Source organism: Balaenoptera physalus, assembly GCF_965194825.1.
Source record: "Balaenoptera physalus genome assembly, chromosome: 8".
Classification (NCBI taxonomy): domain Eukaryota; kingdom Metazoa; phylum Chordata; class Mammalia; order Artiodactyla; family Balaenopteridae; genus Balaenoptera; species Balaenoptera physalus.
In genome coordinates this window covers 48,468,910-48,494,777 of record NC_138887.1, presented here as the reverse complement: position 1 = coordinate 48,494,777, position 25,868 = coordinate 48,468,910, and the positions used below count along the sequence as shown (strand labels likewise).

The 25,868-nt window shown below is 42.2% G+C and overlaps 2 protein-coding genes across 4 annotated transcripts in view; one reads left to right on the top strand and one right to left on the bottom strand.

Annotated features, from left to right (window-relative positions):
• The window catches only part of LOC309665919 (uncharacterized protein), a 186,769-nt gene extending 161,760 nt beyond the window's left edge, over window positions 1-25,009 (bottom strand). For all 3 annotated transcript variants that reach the window (XR_014266754.1, XM_082472815.1, XM_082472816.1), the window contains exon 1: window positions 11,939-25,009. The gene's annotated coding sequence lies outside the window, so the exon portion shown is untranslated. The remainder of the gene's footprint in view (window positions 1-11,938) is intronic.
• IL6 (interleukin 6) lies at window positions 1,980-11,054 on the top strand. The gene is made up of 5 exons (XM_082472772.1): window positions 1,980-2,335; window positions 2,504-2,679; window positions 3,777-3,890; window positions 4,727-4,873; window positions 6,157-11,054. The coding sequence occupies exons 1-5, from the start codon at window positions 2,230-2,232 to the stop codon at window positions 6,325-6,327; spliced, it is 714 nt and encodes a 237-aa protein (XP_082328898.1). The 5' UTR covers window positions 1,980-2,229; the 3' UTR covers window positions 6,328-11,054.
• Window positions 25,010-25,868: the final 859 nt, after the last annotated feature.

Below are 25,868 nucleotides of genomic sequence, written 5' to 3'. Positions count from 1 at the left end.
TATTATCCCAGTTTTATAGGTGAGCAACCAAGGGCACAGATCCTTGGGGTTTCTTAGCCAGGGTCAAACAGCAAGTGGCAGAGCTGGGCTTTAAACTCAAGCTGTGTGAACTCAAGAGCCCGTGCTCTGCCATGTGCCTGCCCATAGGGAATCGCCTAGGTGGCATCTAGACAATGGGAAATTATAGTGTGTATATCTTTGTGCACAAGTGTGTGTATGTCTACACAATATATAAACCAGTAATGTAAATACAGAGGTGAGTACCTAGGTAGCCAAGAAAACCTTACCCAGATTAGGGTAACAGAGGATTTAGCTGAAAACACCGTGGGTCAGGTGCTACCTCTGGGGAGAGGAGTTGGAAAGGAAGGAGACTTACTTTTCCCTGTATGCCCTGATGTTCTGTTCAAACATTTTATCAAGCACATGTACTTCCTATTTTTAAAACTTTTAACTGAAAAGAAAAATCTGTATGTTGTTGAGTCGCTAGGTCTTTGAAATTTACTGAGTCGTATTTTCTAAAAAATAGAAAAGTGAGAACAAGCAATCCCACGCTACAGAGGCCTAGCACATGCATGGCAGGGGAGCCAGAGAGGTGGCTTCGTTCAGTGCAGGAGGCTTGGCTGCAGGTGTCCGAGTTGCTCAAGACCCAAGAGCACTAAAAGCGAAACCATTCAGCCAACCTCTCCCATTTTCATTTTCAAACTCAAAACCCTGCTACCACCACCGCAGGACCTGCCTCTCCGTTTAGAAAGTCAGGGAAAGAATGAATGACCTCACTGTCCCCAACAGGCAGGTCCCAACATGTTGTGCGCAAAACAAAACTTGAGTAAATCAATTCATATTTTAAATACCCTGGCTGAGGTCCTTGTTTTAGCAATCCTGACAAGATCCTCTTTGCAAAGCAAAGAAGCTGATTGTGATGTTAACACTGTGTTTTGTAAACAAAACCAAAAAAAAAATTTTTTTTTTTTTTTTTTGGTGCCATACAAGGGTCCTGGTCTCAGCCTGGAACCAATCTTCTGAGCGAGCTGTCTTGGTGTTCCGGAGACTGGTGGGGCACCCTGGTATAGAGTCCATTTGCATGAAACCAAGGACCCTCTTGTAAGGACCGAGGAAGCCCGTACAAGTTCAACCCAAATTGGAAGGCTGAGGCATTGGAGGGGAAGCCTGATTCCGAACCTAGAACCCTGTTCTACAGGTAGATTCTTCTCAGCCGCTTCTGGATTCAAATCAAGTCATACAGCAGGGGGGTGCTATGAACACAAGATCCAGAAAATGCCACAAGGTCCTCCTTTGACATCCCATCAAAGAGGTGAGTAGTATTCTCCCCACTTCTGCCCTGAACCCAGTGTGTGTGTCAGTAAACTGAGGACTCCAACAGAACCCGCCCAGGGTCCTCGGGGCTCCCCATGGAAGCAGGGTCACCCTGTGGCCAGTGGACGGGACAGCACCGGCACTACAAGACAACCCCCATGGCACAGAGATCAAAGTCTTCATGGGGAGGATCCCCAAAAGGCCACTGGGGAGTGAGCAGGGCTATCGCTGACCTGGCCAAAGGGAGCTGGAGCAGGTGAGGAGGAAGACGCCAGATGCCACGTGGTGGCAAAAAGGAGTCATTTACGTATGCACCCACACTGCACCTGGTGACTCCTAGCGACTAGTGCACGAGATTTGGGGGAAGTCAGGCGGTTCTGCAACAGCTGGTCACGGCGAGAGCCCGGAAAAAAAAAGTACTGCAGAGGGCTCGCAGTATCTTATTTGTAACCCCAGGCCGGTGGGCTGTGGGGTGGTCTGAGGAAACTCAACTCAGGTTTTTTACAAATACCAATAAACTGCAATACTAAATCCCAGCCAGTTAATCTGGTAATTAAAGTATTTTTTAACCATAGTCAGCCTTAGCCCCCCCCTACCCCCGCCACAAAACTTCGTGCATGATTTCAGCTTTACTTTCCTTCTCAAGACATGCCAATGTGCTGAGTCACTAAAAGAAAAAAAAAAAAACACAAAGTAAAGGAAGGGTGATCCAGCTTCTGAGGACTAGCCTTGGTAATGACTTTTTTCCCCTGGTTGTGATTCCTGTGATGCTAAAGGACGTCACATTGCACAATCTTAATAAGGTTTCCAATCAGCCCCACCCGCTCTGGTCCCACCCCCATCCTCCAACAAAGATTTATCAAATGTGGGATTTTCCCATGAGTCTCAATATTAGAGTTTCAACCCCCAATAAATATGAGACCGGGGATGTCTGAGGTTCAGTCTGCCCTCGAGCCCACCAGGAACGAAAGAGAGCTCCATTTGCCTTCCAGGAACCCAGCTATGAACTCCCTCTCCACAAGTAAGTGAAGGAAATCCCTCGCCCTGGAACTGGCTGGCAGCCGTGCTGGGCCAGGGAGGCGGTGTGTATCCGCTGCCGTGAGGGCTGGCGGGCGGCCAGCAGCCAGAAGCACAGCTCCCCCAGCGGTGCGGTCTGCTCACTGGCTGCTCTCTCTTCCCTCCGGCACAGTCGCCTTCTCCCTGGGGCTGCTCCTGGTGATGACTACTGCTTTCCCTACCCCGGGACCCCTGGGCGAAGATTTCAAAGATGATACCACTTCAGGCAGACTACTCCTCACCTCTCCAGACAAAACTGAAGCTCTCATTAAGTACATCCTCGGCAAAATCTCTGCAATGAGAAAGGAGGTAGGTAGGCTCGCCTGAGGGTGATGGAGGGCCTGTGTGGGCATCTATCCTTGGATGTGGATGGGGGCTCCTGCACTGGGAGGTCTTTGCTGGATTTGGAGGCAATTTAGGTTTGAAGCCAAAGGGGCAGACTGTGTCCTGTAATTTCTCCTCTGCTGCTGGTCCCAGGTAGTTCCTTTTCCTCTTGGAGAATCTACAGTGGGGCTGGGATCCATGCTCCCTGGCCCATTCTCAGCTCCACACTTGGTGTGAGCTGAAGGTCACACTGCCTCTCAGGATTTCCTTTTCCATAACCAAACAATAAGGTCTGTCAATCTTTTTCGTGTTTCAGACTTCGGGAGGATTAAAAATCACCACCTGAAATGACTGTTCAGCTTCTCAGTACAGTCACAGTTCTTTTAGGTGACGCCAGCTCAGTGGTTAGGGATTCCCCAAAGTCATCCTGGCATATAAAATGCATACCTGATAGCCCACTGAAGTGGCAAAATCGTAGGTACGTTAAAGCAGCTCCCAAGCTTTAAATGTAAGGTAGTTTGGCTCTGCTTTGGTAGAAAGGGAAGAATACTGGAGAAGGGATTGGGAGCCCCAAATCTAGTTCTGGTTCTGCTGAACAAGCTTTGTGATCTAGGGCAAATTCTCTACCACCTCTGGGCCCCATCTGTAAAATTAGGGAATTGGACTAGATGATCTGAAAGGTCCTTCCAGCTGGGACATTCTATGGCTCAAATTATATTCACCCAATTATCATCAAAATTCCTGTTGTTTATTAAGTACCTACTATGTGCCAGGCACTTTATATAAATACTATGTCTTATCCTCACAATAAACTTACAGGGGAGGTATTTCATTATCCCCAACTTGGAGAGATAGGGACACTGAGACTTGGAACAGGTCATAAACGTGAAGTCACAGGTGAGGCTAGAATTGAAGCCAAGTGTGCTCATCTCCTGTAGACCTTGCTTGCCTGGAGGCTAATGGATTGTGACTTCACTTTTCTTAGAGAACTTCCTGGCCATGAGGGCCAGAGGGCATCAGCCCTCTAGTGGTGTTTGCTTTAGGGGCACTTATACGATAACGGTTCTGATATTCTTTCCCAGATGTGTGAGAAGTATGACAAGTGTGAAAACAGCAAGGAGGCACTGGCAGAAAACAACCTGAACCTTCCAAAAATGGCAGAAAAAGACGGCTGCTTCCAATCTGGGTTCAATCAGGTATGAACGCAGTACGTTCACTTTTAGCTACTCTTTAGTAAAAAGTTCTCCCGCTTGCATGCAGTGTCTGTATACATATAGACCAGGCAGGCAATAAAGAAGGGGATAAATGTGAAGCGCATCATGTAAACCTCACGAGGAGGCCAACTTAAACGCTATTAAAGGCGACTTATTTTTGAACGACTTGGTCAGAGATAGCCCCTCTGTGCTGCAATTTTCACAACAGTCAAATATTAGGAAACCCCACAGGTTTAGCTAGTTCATCCTGGGGAAGTTGGTCCAGGGACCTTTCTCCTCTTTGGCTGCCCTTGGCAGGATCCAGGCCTGCCCTCCCTGCTGAGGTCATTCTCTATACCCTTCTCCTGCCAGACAGTAACATAACCTCCACTGACTTCCGATTATTTCGTAAAAGGAGGTTTCAGCCCTTTTATTTCATAAAAGGAGCTTTCCGCCCGACATTGACAAGGGCAGGAGTGCAGCCAGAGGGAAGAGCATTATGGAGAGAATCAGAGGCAGGCCCCTTGCCACAATCTAGCATCTACTGGGCTTTGGGGAAAATGAAGTGGTGCCTCTCACTGTCCAGATATTAAATGGGGCAGCTGACGCTGTCCTTAAACAGCAGGTCTCAAAACATGAGACGCGATGCTTTGAGCATCCAAGTGTGATCCTGGAGCACTGCAGCTTCAGCATCACGTCTCAAAACATGATGCTTAGGAAGTACTTGAAGTTCCCTGGAGGGGCAGACGGAGAAGTTATTGAATTAGAGCAATTTTAACTTTGAAAATGGATTATGTCTTCCTAGCAATAACCAATTTTCCCACCATCTTTCCTCTTAGGAGACTTGCTTGATGAGAGTCACCACCGGTCTTCTGGAGTATCAGATATACCTGGACTACCTCCAGAACGAGTATGAGGGCGATAAGGGAAGCATCGAGGCTGTGCAGATTAGTATCAAAGCACTGGTCCAGATCCTGAGGCAAAAGGTGGGTGTCTTCTCATCCCCTCACTTGGCTCAAAGAAAGCAGCCCAGACAACTCGGCAGTGCAGAGCCAGTTCAAAAGAGATGGCCGTGTGTGAAGGAAAGGATCTGAGAAATATTTCCTGATAGTTAAAACTTTTTCTTTTTGCTCTCTTCTGCAAAAGACATCAATGACTGTATTTAAAACTCTGTTAAATGGGGAGGGTTTTAACATCAACTTCTAAAAGCTTAAGAAATAAGAAAAAAATACCTGTAGAGGCAGAAGGAAGCACATTCAACCTCACATAGTGATCCACAGAACAGAACAAAGAGCACAAAAATTATTTTAATATTGCCAATTGACATTCGTGTTACTATGGTAGATTCAACTCCTTTCCCTTACTCTTTTGCCAAAGAGTTAATGCAGAGAAATGGCTAACGGCTGAAAGAGGAGGTACCAACAGCTTTGGTCACTACCAGCTAGCCATTCAAATGCCACATGGTGGAGGCCTGATGGCACAATTTGTGGATGAGCCAAAGCGCAAAGAGAAGGGCCCTGGACGGAGAAGCAGGCACATGGGTGCTACTCCTGCCTCTGCCTTTTCTAAACCAGGGCTAAACCAGGTTGCCCTAAACCAGGGCTTCTCCCACTTTAAGGTGCACACGAGCTTCCTGGAGGATCTTGTTAAACGGCAGAGTCTGATTCAGCAGGTCTGGGGTGAGACCTGAGACTCACATTCCTAACAAGCTTCTGGTGATGCTGAGGCTGCAGTGCTCCAGGATCACACTTGGAGGTGCAAGGCCTTCCACAGTTACTTAGCTCCATGTGAGTGGGTCCACTGAAAGGTGCTGCCCAGTCCTCTTCACGCCCTCAGAGCAGTGGACTCTTAACAGATGCGGGATGAACGGGTGAGAGCAAAACCAGAGAAAAGTACTAGAGTTCCCTGAAGAACCCATTAAAATGCCTTTAACTAAAAGTTCTTCATTTATCTATTGAATTCCGACTATGTGCCAGGCACTGTTTAGGATAACAGAAGACAAGTAAGATACTATGGCTACCCATGGAATGCTTATGGTCTAACGGAGACAGAGCAGCAAAAAGATTAGAGCTCAGCTGCTGTGAGCGGGTCCTAAGCTCTGTGGGCTCAGAGGAGAGGCACCTCCCCCTATCTGGGCGAGTCAAGGCAGGTGGCCCCAATCCGCTCCTTCACTCCAATTTGAACATCTTCCCACAGGCCAGAGTATCTCTCCACTGCAAAAGATTTGTTCAGTATTTAAACAATTCCTTTTGTTTTCTGTCCCCCTCAGGTAAAGAATCCAGATGAAGTAACCACCCCTGACCCAACTACAAATGCCAGCCTGCTGAATAATCTGCAGTCACAGAACGATGACTGGATGAAGAACACAAAGATTATCCTCATCCTGCGAAGCCTTGAGAATTTCCTGCAGTTCAGCCTGAGGGCTATTCGGATAAAGTAGCTGGGGCACCTAAGATTGCTGTAGTTCATGGGCATTCCCTCCTCTTGTCAGAAACCTGTCCACTGGGCACATAACTTATGTTGTTCTCTATGAAGAACTAAAAGTATGAGCGTTAGGACACTATTTTAATTATTTTTAATTTATTGATATTTAAATATGTGATATCGAGTTAATTTATATAAGTGATATTTATATTTTTATGAAGTGCCTCTTGAAATATTTTATGTACTTGTTTTGAAAAAGTAACATAAAAATGGCTAAGCGGCTTGAATATCCTTGTTGTTTCGGAGCCAGATCATTTCTTGGAATGTGTAGGCTTACCTCAAAAAAAATGCTAACTTATACATATTTTTAAAAGAAATATTTATATTGTATTTATATAATGTTTAAGTTGTTTTTATACCAATAAAGGCCTTTTTAAAAAAAATTAGCAACTAAACCTCTGTGTGTCCTGTGAAGCTTAGTATAAACTAGTTTCCATCGCTACCACCACCACTGAAAAAAAAGGTGCAGTCACCTGGAGAAAGATATGATTGAACCCCTACTGAATGTCAGGCACCAAGCTAAATGTGTTGCATGCATCATATTTAATCCTTGCATTTGCATACTTTTTTCTGGATGTGGGAGAGTGATTCCCTCAGTCACCAGCTGGAAGGTAAACCACAGATTTGAAATCCAGGTCTACCTGCCTCCAGGCTCCCTACTCTTAAACTTTAGGTCACACTACCCCGAAGGGAACTGACAGATGATGTAGAAAAATCCCAAGACGATACACAGAATACATTTAAAGATGCAATCAAAAGCCTTTAACATGGTGCAACCACTTGCAGAAGACACAGCAATGTGCAAGTTTCCAAATAATAACTAGAATTTCCGCCTCTCTCCTCTGGGTTCCTCAAACACTGCACAGACCTGTCCATCACAGCACTGACCACATTGTATCACATCTTAAAACGGGTTGATTTTTCTTTCCAGCCAGCATGGGGGTTCCTCAAGAAGGCAGGCTCTATTGTATTCATCTTTGCATCCGGAGCCCACGGCCCAGAACCCGAACATAGGAGGCGCCAATAAACCCTTGCTGAATGAAGAAACCACACATAAATAATCAAATCTAAGACACGTCCGTTCTTAAGGATACATGCTGTTGGTCAATGAGTGGGGAAATTACAAGTACTGTGCACTTATGAATCTTTATCTTAAGGAAAAGCTAGCAAGACTTGGGAAGAAACATTCTAAGACCTTCCAGAGGAGGCAGCGACTAGTCGGCGCCTGTGTACCTCCCTCCATTTTCTTTCCCACCAGCAACATTCCCTGTCTGCCTTCTCCTCTCACCCCCGCTGAGAGTGGTGGTGAGAGAGACAATCTGAGTCAGTGCACATGGCCCTCCGTCCCACATCAGCGCTATGCTGGGAATTTGGCAAAGATTTCCCCTTTTAAGCCCCAGCCATATAAAAGTTCTGTCTTCTAATAAAGCTTTCCCCACCCTAACCACCACGTATGTCTTCCTCCAGGGGAGGAGTTCTGCTGAGCAAGGGAAAGTCCACAGGGGTCAAAAACTGAGAGGCGTCAAGCAAGAGAAGAACCACATATTCTGATTTCTAGAAACCATACATCACAAGCGGGCGTCCCAAAATTAGAGCCAAATCAAAGAACAAAGAGAAATAGCAGTCAGCCAACACATCCATTCTTCAAACGAGAATGTTTGGAGCGCCATAGATAAGTCAGGTGATGCTGGGGATGCATGGGTGAACAAGTAGACGTGTTTGTTCGTGTTGTTTACGCTATGGCAGGAAGACAGACGTTGAATAAAGGATGTAAATGTGATGAAGTTTACAAAAGAGAAATGTGAGGCACACCAAGAACCTATAGTAGGGGCCCCAATAGCAGAGGGACCTGACTAAGCCTGGGGAGGGCAGTCATGGAGGCTTAATTGAGGAAGAGAAGTTTGGGCTGAGATGTGAAAGATATGTGGGGTTAGCCAGGCCAAGATGGGTGGGAAGAGAATTCCAGTCTGAGGGAACAGCATGCGCAATGGTTTGAACCAACAAAGAGCACACTATGGTTGAGACCATGAAAAGTACATTATGTCCAGGGCATAAAGAATGAGGAGCAGGGTAGTTGAGAGTGGATGGAGAGGGGGCCTGGGACCAGAACATCAACAGCATCAGAAGCCATATTAATATAAAGCCATATTAATAATCAAAATATAATTTATAAAAGCCATATAAATTTGGAATTTATCCCATTTGTGGTGAGAAGGCATTCACAGATTTTAAGGAGTGGAATGACATCTGGGATTTACATTTTAACATGATCACTCAAGTTGCAGTGTGGGGGATGGATGGGAAAGAGGCTGGAAGAGAATGTTGGAGGAACATACCAGAGGCCTTCACTGTAGTCCAGGGAGGAGATGAATTAGGATGGTGATAATGCCTAGAGGAGAGAAGGCAATGGCAGTCATTGGCAAAAGATAGCTAGGAGCTAGTTCAGTAGGATCTGGTGATTGTTGACCAAGATTCAGGAATTCTAGAGGATGCTGAGGCTTTGAGAGAGGGAAGAGGTAGGAGTTAAATGGAGAATCCAGAGAATTTTGGATTTGAGAGTTTTCAATTATTCATTTATTCAAATATTCTCTGAGATTCTGCAATGGGCCAGATTCTCTGCCAGGCCCTGGGGATATAATGGTTAATAAAACAGACTAGGTCTCTGCTCTCAGGGAACTTACAGTCTAGGGAAAACAACTTAAAGAAATAACTCCTATGCTGTATGCTAAGTATGTGTGCTACCATTATAAGTAGGTAGCCCCCCCGCCTCAAAAGATTTATAAATAAGATCTTTGCAGATGTAATCAACATAAGATGAAGTCATTTGGGTGGGCCTTATAAGAATGAAAGAGACACAGAGAGACACACAGGGGAGAAGTCTATGTGAAGAGGGAGGCAGACATTGGAGAGGTGCATCTATAAACCAAGGATCACCAAGGACTGTTGACAACCACCAGAAGAGGCAAGAAAGGATCCTCTCCTAGAGCCTTCAGAAAGCATGGTCCTGCTCACACCTTGACTGCAGACATCTATCCTCCAAAACTGTGAGAGAATAAATTCTTATCGTTTTAAGCCACACAGTTTGTGGTAATTTGTTATAGAAGCACTAGGAAACTAATAACAGCTCCTAGACAGCACACAATAGGAGAGTCTAATCTAAAATAGAGGGTTCAGAAAAAGCTTCCCAGAATAAAAGACAATTAAGCTTATACTAAAAGAATGTATAGGATTCAGCCACTTGGACAGGAAGGAAAGGTGTTTCAAGCAGTGAGCACAGCATGTGCAAAGGCTCAGAGGTTGGAGAGAACATGTTAGAGGAACTGAAGGACTTGTAAATAGCTGAAGCAGTAGAGAAGTAGTAGAAATGAAGCAGGAGCAATAGGGTCTAAATTATGAAAGAGCATGAAGGATGGATTAAATTAAAATGTTAATATAACAGAAAGATAAAGAGCAATTTTCTTAGAAAGAGTTTTTGATTTAGGGTTTTTTGGGTTTGTTTGCTTTGGTTTTTTATTTATTGATTTTAAATATTTATTTCTTTATGTATTTGGCTGCGCGGGATCTTCATTGCCGCGTGCAGGATCTTCATTTCGGCACGCGGGATCTTTTTAGTTGTAGCGTGCAGGATCTAGTTCCCTGACCGGGAATCGAACCCAGGCCCCCTGTATGGGGAGCGAGGAGTCTTAACCACTGGACCTCCAGGGAAGTCCCTGCTTTTGTTTTTTAAATGTTGAGGGACTTTTCATCATCTTCTTGTGGCATGGGGTAAGGAGGCTTCGATCCAGAGGTAGTATAGAGGATATCTAGAAGAGATCCAGTTTTCTGTAGTGGGTTCCAGCAACACGGCAAACAGTACTAGAGAGGTGAGAGGCAAGAAAGAGAGAAGGTGATAAGGAGCACCCCAAGGTATGACTTAAGAATTTCAGACACTGTGATATCTAATATCAAATTTTCATTTATCTTCTCCTTTACTCATAAACCTTCCATGAGCTTTATTCACCAACATAAAGCAAATATATGGCAGCCTTGTGCTAGCCCAGCTCTGAAGAATGAAGGGAGGCTCCTCTCCACCTTTGGGGGTAAAATGGACAATGGAAGGTTGAAAACACAGGGAGATTCAGAGAAGTGATCTAGGAGAAACCAAAGAGTTCAAAGCAAGAAGTGACAGGCAGCAATCAGGACATGTAAGACCCCACCAAGAAAATCAAGAATAAAAAATCATAGTATTTAAAAAGAAAATCAAGAACACTCAGGAAGATTTGGGAGAAGTTTGAATTCCCTGTAGTTGGCTTGGGATGAGGATACTGGTTATAACATTTGGATGCTAAAGGAAAGGATGATCTCCAAAGGCTAAGGGCTTGAAACATGTAGGTTATACTATGAAAATAACCCCAAAATCTGCAAGAGAGAAAGCTGGTAGGAAGGCAGCAGTCCAGATTCCACTCCTGATAAAATTCTGAGTTTCTATTTGGGTTAAGAATAGAAAGGAAGAGATAAATGAACCCATATAAATAGACTAATAATAAGACTAAGTATAGACTGGGAATTCCCTGGCAGTCCAGTGGTTAGGACTCAGCGCTTTCACTGCAGGGGCCTGGGTTCGATCCCTGGTCTGGGAAATAGGCTCCCGCAAGCCGCGCAGCACAGCCAAAAAAAAAAAAAAGACAAAGAATAGACTAATAATGACGATAATAATAATCTGTTATTGAGCGCTTACTGTGCACCAAGCACAGTTCACTGTATGTATTATTTCAGAGGCACATGTATTAACCAAAGGAGCAGAGAGTCTAAGCAACTTGTGCAAAGTCACAAAGTGTGTAAATTCCATCCGAGACTGCTAGTTGTCCTTTCAAATCCATTTTCCACTTCGTCCACAGTAATAGCATTTGAATTAGCCATGTGGCTACCTATCTAGAGGCTATATTTCCCATTCTCCTTTGCAGGTAGGTATGGTTGTGCTAAAAAAAAAGAACATGGCAGGCCCAAGACTTTAGAAAAGGCTTTAGAAAAGCCTGATTACAGGCATGGCCCTTGGCTGGCATCTGGGAACTTGACTGGTAAAAGTTCCCTACACTAATATAAAACTTTCCCCAAATGATTAGAGTGCCTAACCTGTACAAACCATATGGTTTATACAAACACCTGCTTTCCTTTTGAGAATCTGACATTTCAACACGTGCTAAGCAGAGGGGACCCCACTAAAAACTTCGGGCACTCAGTTGCTAATGAATTTCCCTGGTAGACACATACTGTCACAACTCACTGCTGGAAGAACTGAGCACATTCTGTGTGACTCCACTGGGAGAGGACTATTGGAAGCTCGTGCTTAATTTCTTCAAAATCCATCCCATGTGTCTTTGACCTTTGCTGAGTTTGCTTTGTATCCTTTTGCTGTAATAAATCATAGCCATGAGTATGAGTCCTGTGACTCATATACACTGAGTCCTGGGAGCCCTCCTAGTAAATCACCGAACCTCAGGATGGTGTTGGGAACCGCCGACACAATGGCTGAGCTTTCACCAATGAAACGTGAGTAAAATTGATGTTGTAATTTTACTTTCACTTACCTAAAAAGATATTACTTGCCTTCCATTGTCTTTCACCTTTCTGTGGATTAGAAAAAAAATACTGTGTTGAATCAGCTTTAATCATGCAGAACATAGCAATATCCATAGCTGCAATGTCCGATATGGTACACAGTAGTTATTTGTGTGCATTTAATTTTAAATTTAAATTCGTTAGAATTATATAACATTAAAAAGGAAGGCCCCCAATTTCATTCATGCTAGTGGCTATCATATTGGGCGGTGCAGATACAATGTATTTGTAGCATTGCAGAAATTTCTTTTTTTTTAAAATTTAATGTCTTTATTGCAGTATAATTGCTTTATAATGATGTGTTAGTTTCTGCTGTATAACAAAGTTAATCAGCTATACGTATACATATAACCCCATAACCCCTCCCTCTTGCGTCTCCCTCCCACCCTCCCTATCCCACCCCTCTAGATGGTCATAAAGCACTGGGCTGATCTCCCTGTGCTATGCAGCCAATGCAGAAATTTCTGCTGAACAGCCCAGCCCCAGAGGTTAGTGGAGCAGAGATGAATGGAACCTTGATTACTAAATGACCTCATGGAGATGAATAGACTCATCATCCTGGACCATCAATAATCAATGGATCATTAGATGATAAAGAAATATACTTCTCTCTTATTCAACCATATTTGGGGATATCTTTGTTACAGCAGCTTACCCTATACTCTAAATAACATAACTCCCAATTTATTCTTAACCAAGGATTTAAAAAAACATGCAGATGGAGAGGGTGTGGAGAAAAGGGAACCCTCTTGCACTGTTGGTGGGAATGTAAATTGATACAACCACTATGGAGAACAGTATGGAGGTTCCTTAAAAAACTAAAAATAGAATTACCATATGACCCAGCAATCCCACTACTGGGCATATACCCAGAGAAAACCATAATTCAAAAAGACACATGCACCCCAGTGTTCACTGCACTATTTACAATAGCCAGGTCATGGAAGCAACCTAAATGCCCATCGACAGTCGAATGGATAAAGATGATGTGGTACATATATACAATGGAATATTACTCAGCCATAAAAAGGAACGAAACTGGGTCATTTGTAGAGACGTGGATGGATCTAGAGGCTGTCATACAAAGTGAAGTAAGTCAAAAAGAGAAAAACAAATATCGTATATTAACACATATATGTGGAACCTAGAAAAATGGTACAGATGAACCGGTTTGCAGGGCAGAAATAGAGACACAGATGTAGAGAACAAACATATGGACACCAAGGGGGGGAAGTGGTCGGTGGGGGGCTGGTGGTGGTGGTGTTATCAATTGGGAGACTGGGATTGACATATATACACTAATATGTATAAAATAGATAACTAATAAGAACCTGCTGTATAAAAAATAAATAAAATTAAATTTACAAATTAAAAAAAAGAAAACATGCAGAAAGCAATGTAATCATGCAGGATAGGAGCAGATTCAGAATATCTAAGGAGCACAGCTACTCTTGATGCCCAGGTCTTTAATCAGAGTTCATGTCAGTTGGTGACATTGTCCATATGGTGTAGGGTCTCCCAGGATCTTAAAAGCTCAGTTCTCACTCTACAATTGCCCTTTTGTATCACCATTCACAAACAACTTCCACAAACAATCTATGTACTTCTTTTTAATGTAACCATTAATGCTATAAATTTCCCTCTCAGTACTGCTTTAGCTTTGTCCCACAAAGTTTCATATGCTGCATTTTCATTTTCATTCAGTTCAATGTATTTTTTAATTTCTCTTGAGACTTCTTTGACCCATGGATTATTGAGAAGTATCTTGTTTGGTTTCCTAGTGTTTAGAGATGTATCTGTTATCTTTCTGATATCCATTTGTAGTTTGATACTATTGTGGCCAGAGAACATATGATTCAATTCTTCGAAATTTGTTGAGATTTGTTTTATGACCCAGAGTACAGTCTATTTTGGTATATGTTCCATGAGTTCTTGAAAAGAATGTGTTTTCTGTTGTTGTCAGGTAAAATGTTTTATATTCAAATTAGATCCAATCAACAGGTGTGACTGGGCTCTTCTGTATCCTTGATGATTTTTTCTCTCGTTGTTCTATTGGTTGTTGAGAGAGGGATGTTGAAGTTGCCAAGTAGAATTATAAATTTATCTATTTCTCTTTTCAGTTCCATTAGTTTTTGCTTCATATACTTTGCAGTTCTGTTACATAGTGAACACACACTTGGGATAACTATGTTTTCTTGGTGGATTGACCCTTTTAACATTATATAATGTCCCTCTCTGTCCTTGGTACTTTTTTTTTGCTCTAAGTCTACTTTATCTGATATTAATACAGTCAGTTTGCTTTCTTTTGTTTAAGGTTTGAATGGCTTATCTTTTTCCATCCTTTTATCTTTAACCTACATATATCATTTGAACAATTTAAATTGAGTTTCTTATACAACATATACAACTTTTTAAAATCCACTGTGCAAATGTCCATCTTTTAATTGGTAAGTTTAAATCATTTACATTTAATATGATTGTTGATATGTTAAGACTTAAATCTGCCATTTTATTATTTTACTTTATGTTTACTCTCTCTGTAGTTTTGTTTCTCTGTTTTCCTTTACCTGCCTTCTGGTAGGTTATGTGAACATTTCCTCAAACTCCATTTTGATTTACCTATAGAATTTTTGAGTGTTTCTCTTTGAAACACTTTGACAGTTCTTTTAGTGTTTCCTCCAGGCATTCATCATGTTACATATACATAACTTATCAGAGTCCACTGGTGTCAGCATTTTACCAGTTCAAGTGAAGTATAGAAACTTTATCTCTCTTTACATCCCTTTACTCTCCCCCATTCATAATATAATTATCTTAATAATTTCCTCTCCATACATTCAGAACCACATTAAAGAGTTATAATTTTTGCTTCAACAGTCAAATGTAATTTAGAAAACTCAAGAGTAAAAGGAAAATCTATTTGTATTCATCCTTTTTTTTTGCTCTTGCCATGTTCTTTCTTCCTTCCTGATGTTCCAAGATTCCTTCTTTTATCATTTTTGTTTGGTTTAAAGAACTTCCTTTAGCCATTCTTTTAGGATAGGTATATTGGCAACAAATTTTCTTAGTTTTTCATCATCTGGGAACGTCTTGATTCCCTCTTCATTCCTGAAGGATATTTTCACTGGATGTAGATTGTGGGTTGACATTTCTTTTCTTTCAGCACTTGAAAATGTTGTGTCACTCCCTTCTATTGTCTATGGTTTCTGAAGAGAAATCTGCTTGTCATTCAAATTGGGTTTTTTTCCATAGGTAATATGTCATTTCTCTCTAGCTGTTTTTAAGAATTTTTCTTTGTCTTTTAGTTTTCAAGTGGGGAAAGAAGTCTAGGTCTTCCATTTGTCCTTGGTTGACACCCAGGGTGGGAGATGCCTCGTTACTACTAGGCAGGGGTGGGACTTCAGGCTCCCCAGTAGGCCTCCACCGGTACCATGCTGGCTAGAGAGGGGTGCCTCGTTACTGCTCCCCATCTGGACAACACTGACATGGTGAGGAATGGAGGTGGGCTTGTTATCACTGAGTGTTGGTAAAAGTTCTGACTCTCCATTAGGCCCTCTCTGACATCATCCTAGCGGGGAGAGGAAGAGCCATTTCCTTACATCAGGTGGGAGTTGAAGTCCAGGCTCCCCATGTGGTCCACTGACACCACAAGGGCTGGGGTGATGGGAGGGGGGAAGGCAGTTCATTACTGCCTGGCAGAGATGGAAGTCCCAGATCCTCACTTAGCTTGTTTGACACCACTCCACTAGGGTTGTTGGGGGCCTCGTTAAAGCCTCATGAGGGTGGAAGTCTAGTTTCCTCACTTGGTCTCAGATAGAGGAGAGGTAGTAGGATGTTTTTTTCCTCTGTGACATTTGACTGGAGTCTAGTGGTTATTATCTAAAAGTTTTCTGCCTTACAAGACAGTCCCTTCCCTAGTCCTTTGGTTAGAGAGCTCAAGCTTTTCTTGGGACTTTTTTTATCTGCACCCATTGGCATTTTCTGGGCTGCTGTCTTCCCCAGTATTGAGTCTGAAATATATGAGGCAAAAAGAAAACCCAGGGAACTCACCACTGTATCATTCCTCACATCCTCAGATCCATGGTTGGTCTGCCTCTTCTCTCTACAGAGTCTTCTTATGTTTGTTTTATACATAATATGCAGGGTCTTAACTGTATTTAGTAGAAGGAATGGGGAAAGTATGTCTATTCCATCTTTCTGGAAGCAGAATATGTATACTAATATCAGGTTCTCCCAGTTCTTAACCCCAAATTCAATTTGCAAGGCCACATCTTCATCATGCAGAGTCCATGCCAGTGAGCCATCTCTCACTGCCACCAGCTTTCCATTTCCCCACAGGGACATGAAGAAATAATATTCATAAAGGAAAAATAGAATACCAAACTAAAATTAAGACTCTAGAATGCACAATGGATATTAATCATATATTCCAAGTTCCAATGTAATTTTGTGGGTAATATTTTCAAATATTAAACTGGTGTTCTTTTCATTTCTAGTAATTACTTTTTGCCCCATAACCCTTCCCCTACTCAAACGGAACATTAAGGCATCTGCTACCTCCAAAGAGCGATGCTTCTGTAGAAAAGCAGACCATTTTTTCAGTTTTAATAGCCTGATCTTTTGAGTACAGTAAGTCCCCTACATACGAACATTCAAGTTGCAAACTTTCAAAGATGGGAATGTGCATTCGCATGTCCAATCAACTAAGTTATTCACGTCTGGCATACATTGTCACGTGTGTGCATCCTCTACAAGTGGTTATGCTTTTGTGTAATTTACTGTAAAATACTGTATAGAGTACAGCAGTACCGTATCTTTATTTCAAGCCCAGGATGTCCAGAAACAAGAGTAAAAGCAGCGGTGATATAGCTGGTACTACTGGACTTTGCAAGGTACTGTGCTGTAAGATTAAAAATGTTTTATTTTTTGTTTGTTTTTTATGTATTATTTGTGTGGAAAATATTATAAACCCTTTACAGTACAGTACTGTATAGCCAATTATGTTAGTTGGGTACCCAGGCTAACTTTGTTGGACTTACAAACAAATTTGACTTACTAACGTGCTCTTGGAACGGAACTCGTTCATATGTAGGGGATTTAACTGTATACAGCAAAAAGTATATATTACCAAATAGACTGGAGAGAATGCATGATTATATAAAATCTAGTTTTCCTATCCTAGAGGAAATACAGATTCCCTTAGCTGTGGAAGATAGGCAGTCATAAATTGGAAAAACTGGCAAGAATTACTTGTTATCAAATAGCTCTGAGAAAAGCATCCAAATGTTGTATGCTTGTCTGAAAGTTACAAGTAAGAATAGCCTGGAGAGGCCTTAGGACAGGACAGGGCAGACACACAAGCAACATTGTATCTGATGAATGGAGACCTGATTTACATTCCATACCTTGGAAACAGATGACAATCACTTGAGGGTGGTCAGCTGATCCCCCCCCCCACCCCGACCCAAGTCCACACTTAGGAAGTCTCCTGGGACTGACTCTCAACCCTGAAGGTGTGTGGTCGGTAGGGGAAGACAAGAGCCTGAACTGACTGAGGAAACCCTGATTTGGCTGAGGTTAAACATCTATAAAATGAGGGCTTGACAAAGAACTTATGTTCAATTTTTAAAAAATAAATAGACATGTTTCACATACCTCTGTTGAGAGCCTAAGTTTCATGCCACTACAGAAATAATGAAATAATAAAGAAATGTTGGCAAATGACCAGAGATATTCAAATAAGAGAGCTTGGTTTTCCAGTAGAGTTGGTAGACTAAGTACACTTTGACAAATAAGTTAATTAAACTTTTGCTTAACATAGCCACAAACTTTTAAATGTTTAAATGAAGTTCTATTCCAGTACAATAATAATTAACTATGGAATGTCATAAAGACTAAGAGCTGTAATAGGTAGTTCTGTATGTGGCGGACAATTCAGGTTTTAGAAATCTCCACCCTTTGAAAAAGAGCCACGAAGGAAAATGAAAATTGAGAGTTTCCTGTAAGAGTCAAATATTCTGTTCAGAAAGCAGTAATAATTGTTAAGGGCCCAAGACACAATTCATTTTTGTGCTTAAAGTCATTGATTCAATTTAATTAGACTGGGCCACTGCAGATATAGTGATAACAGGATTACAGGTCACAGGGTTACATCTCTTTGAAATGCAGCAGAACTAGAAATGGAACTATATGCACCTTTATATGTGAAATGCCACATCACAGCCACACACTGGCTTTCCTTCCCCTTCTTTCACCAGCCAGCATATCCCAGAGTGGGTCCTCATGAAAGGTGCCCAGGACTCGGCTTTTTCTTAAGTTCCTAGGCAATTCTGAGATTCAAAACATAGAAAACAAGAGAGTACTCTAAACAGACCCTGACTCAGGCTCAGTTGAATTAGATCAATAGACACAGACCCTGTTGTTTCCAGAATGCTTCCTTCACCTCTCCCTCTCTCTAACTGACCCCTGCCGCAAAGCCTTTCTTTCCGCAGAAGCCTCTGGGGCCAAAGCAGACTTCTCGACCTGTAAAATTCCAGCTAACTTTGAGTTCACCTTCCTCAAAGACCTCTGTGCCTGGGAGACTTCTGCGTAAAGAAGGTGGAGTAATATATTCAACTCTACTACCCTCTCTCAAAGTTTCCTGAAAATATTTTCCTGAACATGAAAATCTGAGGGGAAAAAGAAAAGCAGTAATATCATCAGTGCAACAAGGAAACAGACATAGCTCCAGTCCACAGGTACACCGCCCCAACTCTGGGGAGTCTGGATGGAAATGTGGGAGGAATGCACAAGTACATACATACTTCCCCTAGAGGAATTGTCAAGTGTGTGGGGAGGTCTATGCAAGGATCTTTAGGTTAGAGAAACAAGTCCTGGAGGCAGAAATGCCCACAGAAGTGAGGTATACAGTCTTTCAGGTATAAAACACTATTTTAATGAGAACTGATTCAAACACAATTGGTAATTAGGGGGATGACACGGTATAATTCAGAAATTGTATAGGTTCATAAATGACATTTCTCAGTCATTTTGAAGCTACCAGGGGCAAGATTTCTCACAATTAAAGATAAAGCCTTAACAATACATGAAATCCTTTAAAAAAAAAAAAAAAAGGCCAAAAGTGACTTCAAGAACCTCCACATTTTCTACTATGTTAACCATTTGAGGGAACTGAGAGTTCAGGTGTTGGAACTGCAAAGGCATTTTTTATTTTGGTACTAATCTCTGTTAGAAGCAAATGCTCTCCAGGACTTATACCTCAGTTTAAGGCTGCAAAGGAGGTACTGAATTATTCTGGAACAAATGCACATGGAGATTTAATTGTGCTACTGTCTTTCTTATCAGAATTATTATTGGTTTGGCATTGTACTGATTACAAAAAGTACAAAATTTTGAGTCGTGTTCTCCTAACCCTATTTTCCCAGAGGCCTTGTTTTCAGAGCATGACTTTTACAGAACACAAGGTTTTTCAGTAATGTATAAACAGCGTTATAGCAGAAATACCTCCTTTAGGCCTATGGAGAGTCCCAATTCAACTCCACTGAACGGCAGATAAGAAAGGGCTAAAGGAGAAATCACGTGCATTGTTAACCCTATGCATCCCAGACAAGGGAACTGGGGATGGGGAATCTCCAAATAAGGCAGAGTGGATGAACAAGGTCTGAGAAGCTGAACTGTTAAGTCCCTCATCCCCCACACATGTTCCAGAATACTGGGAGCCAGGCAGGATATTGGAAGAATCTTCTCTGGGGAATTTCATAAGAGAGTAAAATGTGAAAATACTAATATCAGGAGCTCTCCAACAAATGGTCCCCCCATTATTTTGTTTTGTTTTTTTTGGCTGCGTTGGGTCTTTGTTGCTGTACGTGCGCTTTCTCTAGCTGAGATGAGCGGGGCTGCTCTTCGTTGTGGCGCGCAGGCTTCTCATTGCGGTGGCTTCTCTTGTTGCAGAGCACAGGCTCTAGGCAAGCGGGCTTCAGTAGTTGTGGCTCACAGGCTCTAGAGCTCAGGCTCAGTAGTTGTGGCGCATGGGCTTAGTTGCTCCGCGGCATGCGGGATCTTCCTGGACCAGGTCTCGAACCCATGTCCCCTGCGTTGGCAGGTGGATTCGTAACCACTGCGCCACCAGGGAAGTCGCCCCTCCCCCCCACCCCGCCATTATTTTGTGAAACTCAAGAATGAAAAGCCCTACAGGCACATGCTTAGAGCTTCCAGTTAGCTTTTTCGTTCTTAACTCTCTAATATGAGCAACAGCTAAGTCAGATATCTAAGGAAACTTCTGTTGACCTTAGATAGACAGCCAGATATTCCTCCAACAAAGATGGGTTTCTTCAGGATCAGCCGAGAATTGCAGCTTGGCGTCTGCAACTATGGTGAGCCCCGTGCAAGTCCCCGCAAAGGAAGGGAAGGAGAACACTTTCATAGAGGGGGAAGGAAGTCGAGAGGACTATAGTAAACAAAGAGTCTATGGCTCTTCATTGGCTGAGTCCTTTTCAGGAAAGAAGAGGAGGCTTTCTTCTTCCTGTTGGGCTCCACTATCATTGCAGGGCATAAGAGCTCCCTCTTCTGGTCTCCTGACTCTATTTGATTGAGGTTTCTGTTAATTTTTTAAATCTTTAATATAGAAGGTAGAGACCCCCCCCCCTCCCCACGAAAAAAGCAATTTCCAGGAAACATACTTTACAGTGAAGAAAACTTTGAAAATATCATCAATATCCTCAGAGAGACAAGAGAGGACATTGCATTCATGAAACAAGAATTGGAGGCTGTCGGACCTCCCTGGTGGCACAGTGGTTAAGAACCCGCCTGCCAATGCAGGGGACAACAGTTCGATCCCTGGTTTGGGAAGATACCACATGCCGCGGAGCAACTCAGCGCGTGCGCCACAACTACTGAGCCTGCGCTCTAGAGCCCACGAGCCACAACTACTGAAGCCCACGTGCCACAACTACTGACGCCTGCGCGTCTAGAGCCCGTGCTTCGCGACAAGAGAAGCCACCACAAGGAGGAGCCCGTGCGCCGCAACGAAGATTAGCCCCTGCTCGCGGCAGCTAGAGAAAGCCTGCACACAGCAACGAAGACCCAATGCAGCCAAAAATAAATAAAATTAAAAAAAAAAAAAGAATTGGAGGCTATCAAAAAGGGAACAGTCCAAGAAAAATAAGGAGCTAAAACATGAAAAATTTTAAATGGCAACCAGCCTAAGAGTTACAACATCCAAAACAAACAATAAACAGGAATTACAGAAAGAGAGGACAGAGAAAATGAAGAGATGGAAATCAACAAAATAATTCAAGAACATTTCCCAGGATGAAAAGACATACATTTTCAAACTGTGAAAGGGTTACAGCACAATTAATTTTAAAACTGCCCCACATCAACAACAAAAAACACACACGAAGGCATATGTTTGGGAAATTTCAGAGTTCTGGGGACAAATAGAAGATTCTGCATGCTTTATAGAGGAAAAGCCAAGTCACATACAAAAAAAAAAGAAACAGGAGTCAGATGGCTTTAGACGCCTCAGCAGCAATACTAGAAGCAAGATGACTAAAGAATAAGAAGCAATGGAGCAATGTCTTCAGCATTCCTCTAAATTCAGCCAAACAATTAATCAAGCATGAAAAAAAAATGAAGATATTTTTAGAAACTCCAGGACTCCAAAAATTTACATCCCATTCACCCTTTTGGAAGAAACTATTGAATATTTCTTTACCAAAGCAACAGAGTAAACCAAGAAAAGGAAAGACATGGAGTAGAGGAAAGAGGAGAGAACTGAAGGTAATCTCAAGGTGGGATGATAAACGAAGATCCTGGGTTAATGGCTGTGCACCAGGTTCAGAGGACAACAAACCAGGTTGGTGCAGTGTCACCAAAAGACAGCCATGTTGAGAGCTGTCATCCCTCAGATACTTGCTCCCTTGTACTGCCTTTTTAGTGGAGGAATGAACACCTAGTGAGCCTGATTCATATTACCATCTATATTCAGCCCATCTTGACCAAATGCTAGTTAACTGAACTCATGCTTTCCCCTCCGTGCTACAACTGGGATCAAGAGGATATACAGAATATATGCCTTATCCAGTGTATCTCAGTCTTTAGCATGCATCAAAATCACTGGTAAACCTCTTAAAACACAGATTATTGTGCCCCAACCCCAGAGAAGCCTATTCAGTAGGTCTGGACTGGGAACTAGGAATTTCTAACAAGTTCCCAGATGATACTGATGCTGCTGGCCTAGGAACCAAACCTTGAGAACCACTGCTTTTTACCTTTTAGCTCTGGGGTTGGTCATGGTGAGCTGGGAAGTAACAAACAGGGAATCCTACTCCCTTCACCCGTCTTTCCTCTGGATATCGCTGGCCCACACTCCTGGCCTGCCAAATGTTTTGACTTTCCCAGGACTCATTCAAGCCTTTGCCCAAAGACTTCTGCAGAGGAATCTCTTGTAAATCACTTCCAAGAGACGGTTCAGCTTATTTTCTCCTGGGAGATTCCTTCTAACACAGTCAGTATAGCTCTTTCCCTGCTTAGCCAGGTTTGTACTGACTAATCATGTTTTTATATATGCTTAGGCATACATATATACATAGGTGATTTTAAAAATTGATTTTAAGTGAGGAAATTATGAACACAAAAGTCAGCAAATGGTTACCACCAGGGGAGGAATGGTGTAATCAGGGCAGGGCACACAGAGGATTTCTAAGACACTGGAATGTTCTATTTACACATGAACATTCTTTTTATGCTTAGTCTTTAAAGTCTAATAAGACATATTTATTCTTCGGTGTGAATTATACAGTTCATAATTTTTAGGAGGAAATAACGCCTTCTTATTGAACAGTCCTTCTCAAAAAAAAAAAAAAAAAAAAGATCAGGGGGAGAGAAGACAACTGAAAGGAAATGTTCTTCCAGGACAAAGGCAATAACAGATCTGATGAGAAGATGTTTGAGACAATAAACCCAAGTCAGGGTTCAGATTGCCCCAGTTCAGTACCCCACCCACTCCATTCACCTGAGGGCCAGCCCATTCAAAGATGTGTAGTAATCAGATGGCAATCAATGTAGAACGTATACATAAATACGTTTTTTTCCAAAAACACCAAGAAAGGAAAAATGAAATGTAAGCAAAGAAATGGTGAAGAACAGTTATCACCAGAGGAATTACCCAAAGACTGCTCTTACTGGATTGACTAAATAGAATTGCTGACGCTCACAGAACTTCTCAAAAATTATTGATCAAGTGTCCAGGGACAAGGGCAGGAATTAATTTAACTTCCCCGAACAAAACATAGAATAAAAAACTCACCACGGTCTTTAAAGGCAGGAGAAAAAAGAAAGTAGCTGAAAAGTAAAATACTCTGTGGCAGATACCCCCTGCCTCACCTCTCCGGGAGCTGCCAGGGTCGTGTGTGTTGGGTGTTCAGCTACATTGTCTGAACTAGAAGACCCTACCACTGGCCGTAGCTGATTGGTCCAAGGATAAATGCAAACAAGGGCTCAAGCCAGGCCTATCCAATTCTCTGGAAATTAAACTAAGACTAGGGTTTGCTGGAACGGAGACACTGATAGCAGAGTTCTACAAACTTCCTGCTCTGAACCCTCAGTTCCTGTGCTTTCCAAGATTTGGCTGGTCAGTGATTTCTTGAATGAATAAGATAATCCTGTGTCCATCCAATACACTTCTTTTTTACTTAAGCTAGCCAGAGTCTATTTCTGTTACTTACGAACCAAAGAATCTTAATTCATGTAGCCTTGTAATTATTTTCAAGAGAAGCCTCCCAGAGCCTGACTTCTGAATACTTGCGTTAATTTATTTTTTTAAAAAAATTCTAAGCCAAACGCTGGAGATTCCTGGAAGGAAATATACAAATTGTTCTCTTTATAATGAGCTCATTTTCCCCTGAAGAGAAAGCAAGTCAGCTGCACAGCAGGCCTCACAAGAATGGCCTGATAACCCAGTTGAGGCAAACTCGCTAGTGTCTGACCACCTGAATCACTCAGAAGGGAAAATATTCCCAGAAACTCGGTGATCAACCCAACCCAACTTGCTTGTTTTTATCAATTTTACCTTTACTGTTAATATTTTATTTTCATTATAGGTGTAGAAACATAACTGGAAAATAATTTTGACACACATAAGCCACTTTAGCAACTCATTCTTCTTAGTGTTACACCTCTCAGGATGGGAGCCCCGAAGAGGAAGCTGAAGACAATATACGCTCCAAGAATGATAATGATGATGCTTCCTGAGTGTTCATTCTAAAGTCCAGCACCAGGCTACGCATTTCTCATGTGTTACTTTATTTAATCCTTCCAGCACTCTAGGAGGTAAATATTAATACTAACATTCCATGGGCAAGAAAAACTGAAACTTAAGGAAGGTCAGTAACTTGCGCAAGGTCACCCAGTTTGTCAGTGGTGAAGCTGGACCTCGAAGTCCAGGCCCCAGAGCTAGTAAGTCTCAGAGCTGAAAGTCTGCTGACTTTGTCCTTGTTCCAAAATCCCCTCTTTCCCTCCCATGGAACTAACAACTCCCCAGGTGACTGAGAGAGAGCCCCACAGCTGCCCTCAGAGAAAACGCCACCCCCATCACTTTAACGCCACCCCAGATCCCTTTCTTGTCTTTCAAGTTAAAAATCCTCATTCTTGATGTTAGAAATTTATAATAATGTTATTGTTCAGAAAGAATTAGAAAAACCTACATTCTCTGATAAAAGATAAAAAAATTTACACATACGAAGGCTTTTGCCAGTTTTTCCAACTCCCCATGTCCTGTGAAGCCAGCTTACCAGGATCTACATGATCAGAACTACCCTCTGGGGGCTGGTTTATGGCTCTGCCACCCAGAACATCTGTAGAGACAGTGAACAGGTGTCCTAACATGCTGTTTATTTCAGGTGGAGGCACAACTCTCACTGCACAGTCCCATCCTACAGCTTTTCACGTGATCTTATAAAAATATAAATCTTACCATTTATATTATATATACACATATATTTATAATTATATATTCATATAATTTATAATTATATTATATATATATATATATATATATATATATATATATATATAATACATATAAATAAATAGAGAAAGAGTGATTTAGTGCCTCCTTCCAAACTGAAACCACCTCAGCAAGGGCACTTGCCACATGATGTTCAATGTCACCTGGGATCTGGGAGACTTCCTGTTGCCCTATCTAGAACATGGAGCATAAATCAGAATGGCTGGGATAACCTACACTCTCACTACCATTCATGATCCAAAGCTACATTAAGTCTGGCTCAGAAACTTACAAACCCAGAAATGAAATATACATAAGAGAAAACAAGTGCATATAATAGCTCCAGGATCCACCCGTGTTTAGATACAGGAAAGTCAGTCTTGGTATCTTTGCCCAGGTCTCTAAGTTTATCCAATGAATCTGTCTTCTCTAACCACTTATGCCTCCACTCAAGCTACAGCTCTGCCTGTATCATTCTAGCATGACCACTAGACATGGTTGTACAAGTTGTTCATAGTACAAGTGTACCAAGCCAAGAGCGTAAGCAGGTGCTAAAATCAAGCCCATGTCTGCTTGCCAAGCCATACACCTGGTCCAAGTTGTGTCCTTCTGGCAAAAGGAGACCCTTTTTTCTAATTCACAAGGAGGCAGGTATGGCAAGGACTGGCCCTGGGAAGAAGTGGGTCAAAGAGCACGAAGGTTTTTGAGCAAAGGAAAGACATCTGACTTACGTTTTAAGAGGATCACTCTAGCTTCTGTGTTAAGAATAAATTGTGAGAGTTGGTAGGGGTAGCAACAGTGAAAGCAGGAAGACCAGTGTGGAGGTTAATCTAATAAACAAAGTGAAAGATGATGGTAGCTTGGACCATGGTGATAGCAGTGGCGGAGGTGAG

Excerpts from the sequence above, each read along its gene's own strand:
- IL6 (XM_082472772.1), top strand. The coding sequence starts at position 2,230 with ATGAGACCGGGGATGTCTGAGGTTCAGTCTGCCCTCGAGCCCACCAGG. Across the intron at positions 2,680-3,776 it reads TCTCTGCAATGAGAAAGGAG|ATGTGTGAGAAGTATGACAA; the intron begins GTAGGTAGGCTC and ends ATTCTTTCCCAG. Across the intron at positions 4,874-6,156 it reads TCCAGATCCTGAGGCAAAAG|GTAAAGAATCCAGATGAAGT; the intron begins GTGGGTGTCTTC and ends TGTCCCCCTCAG.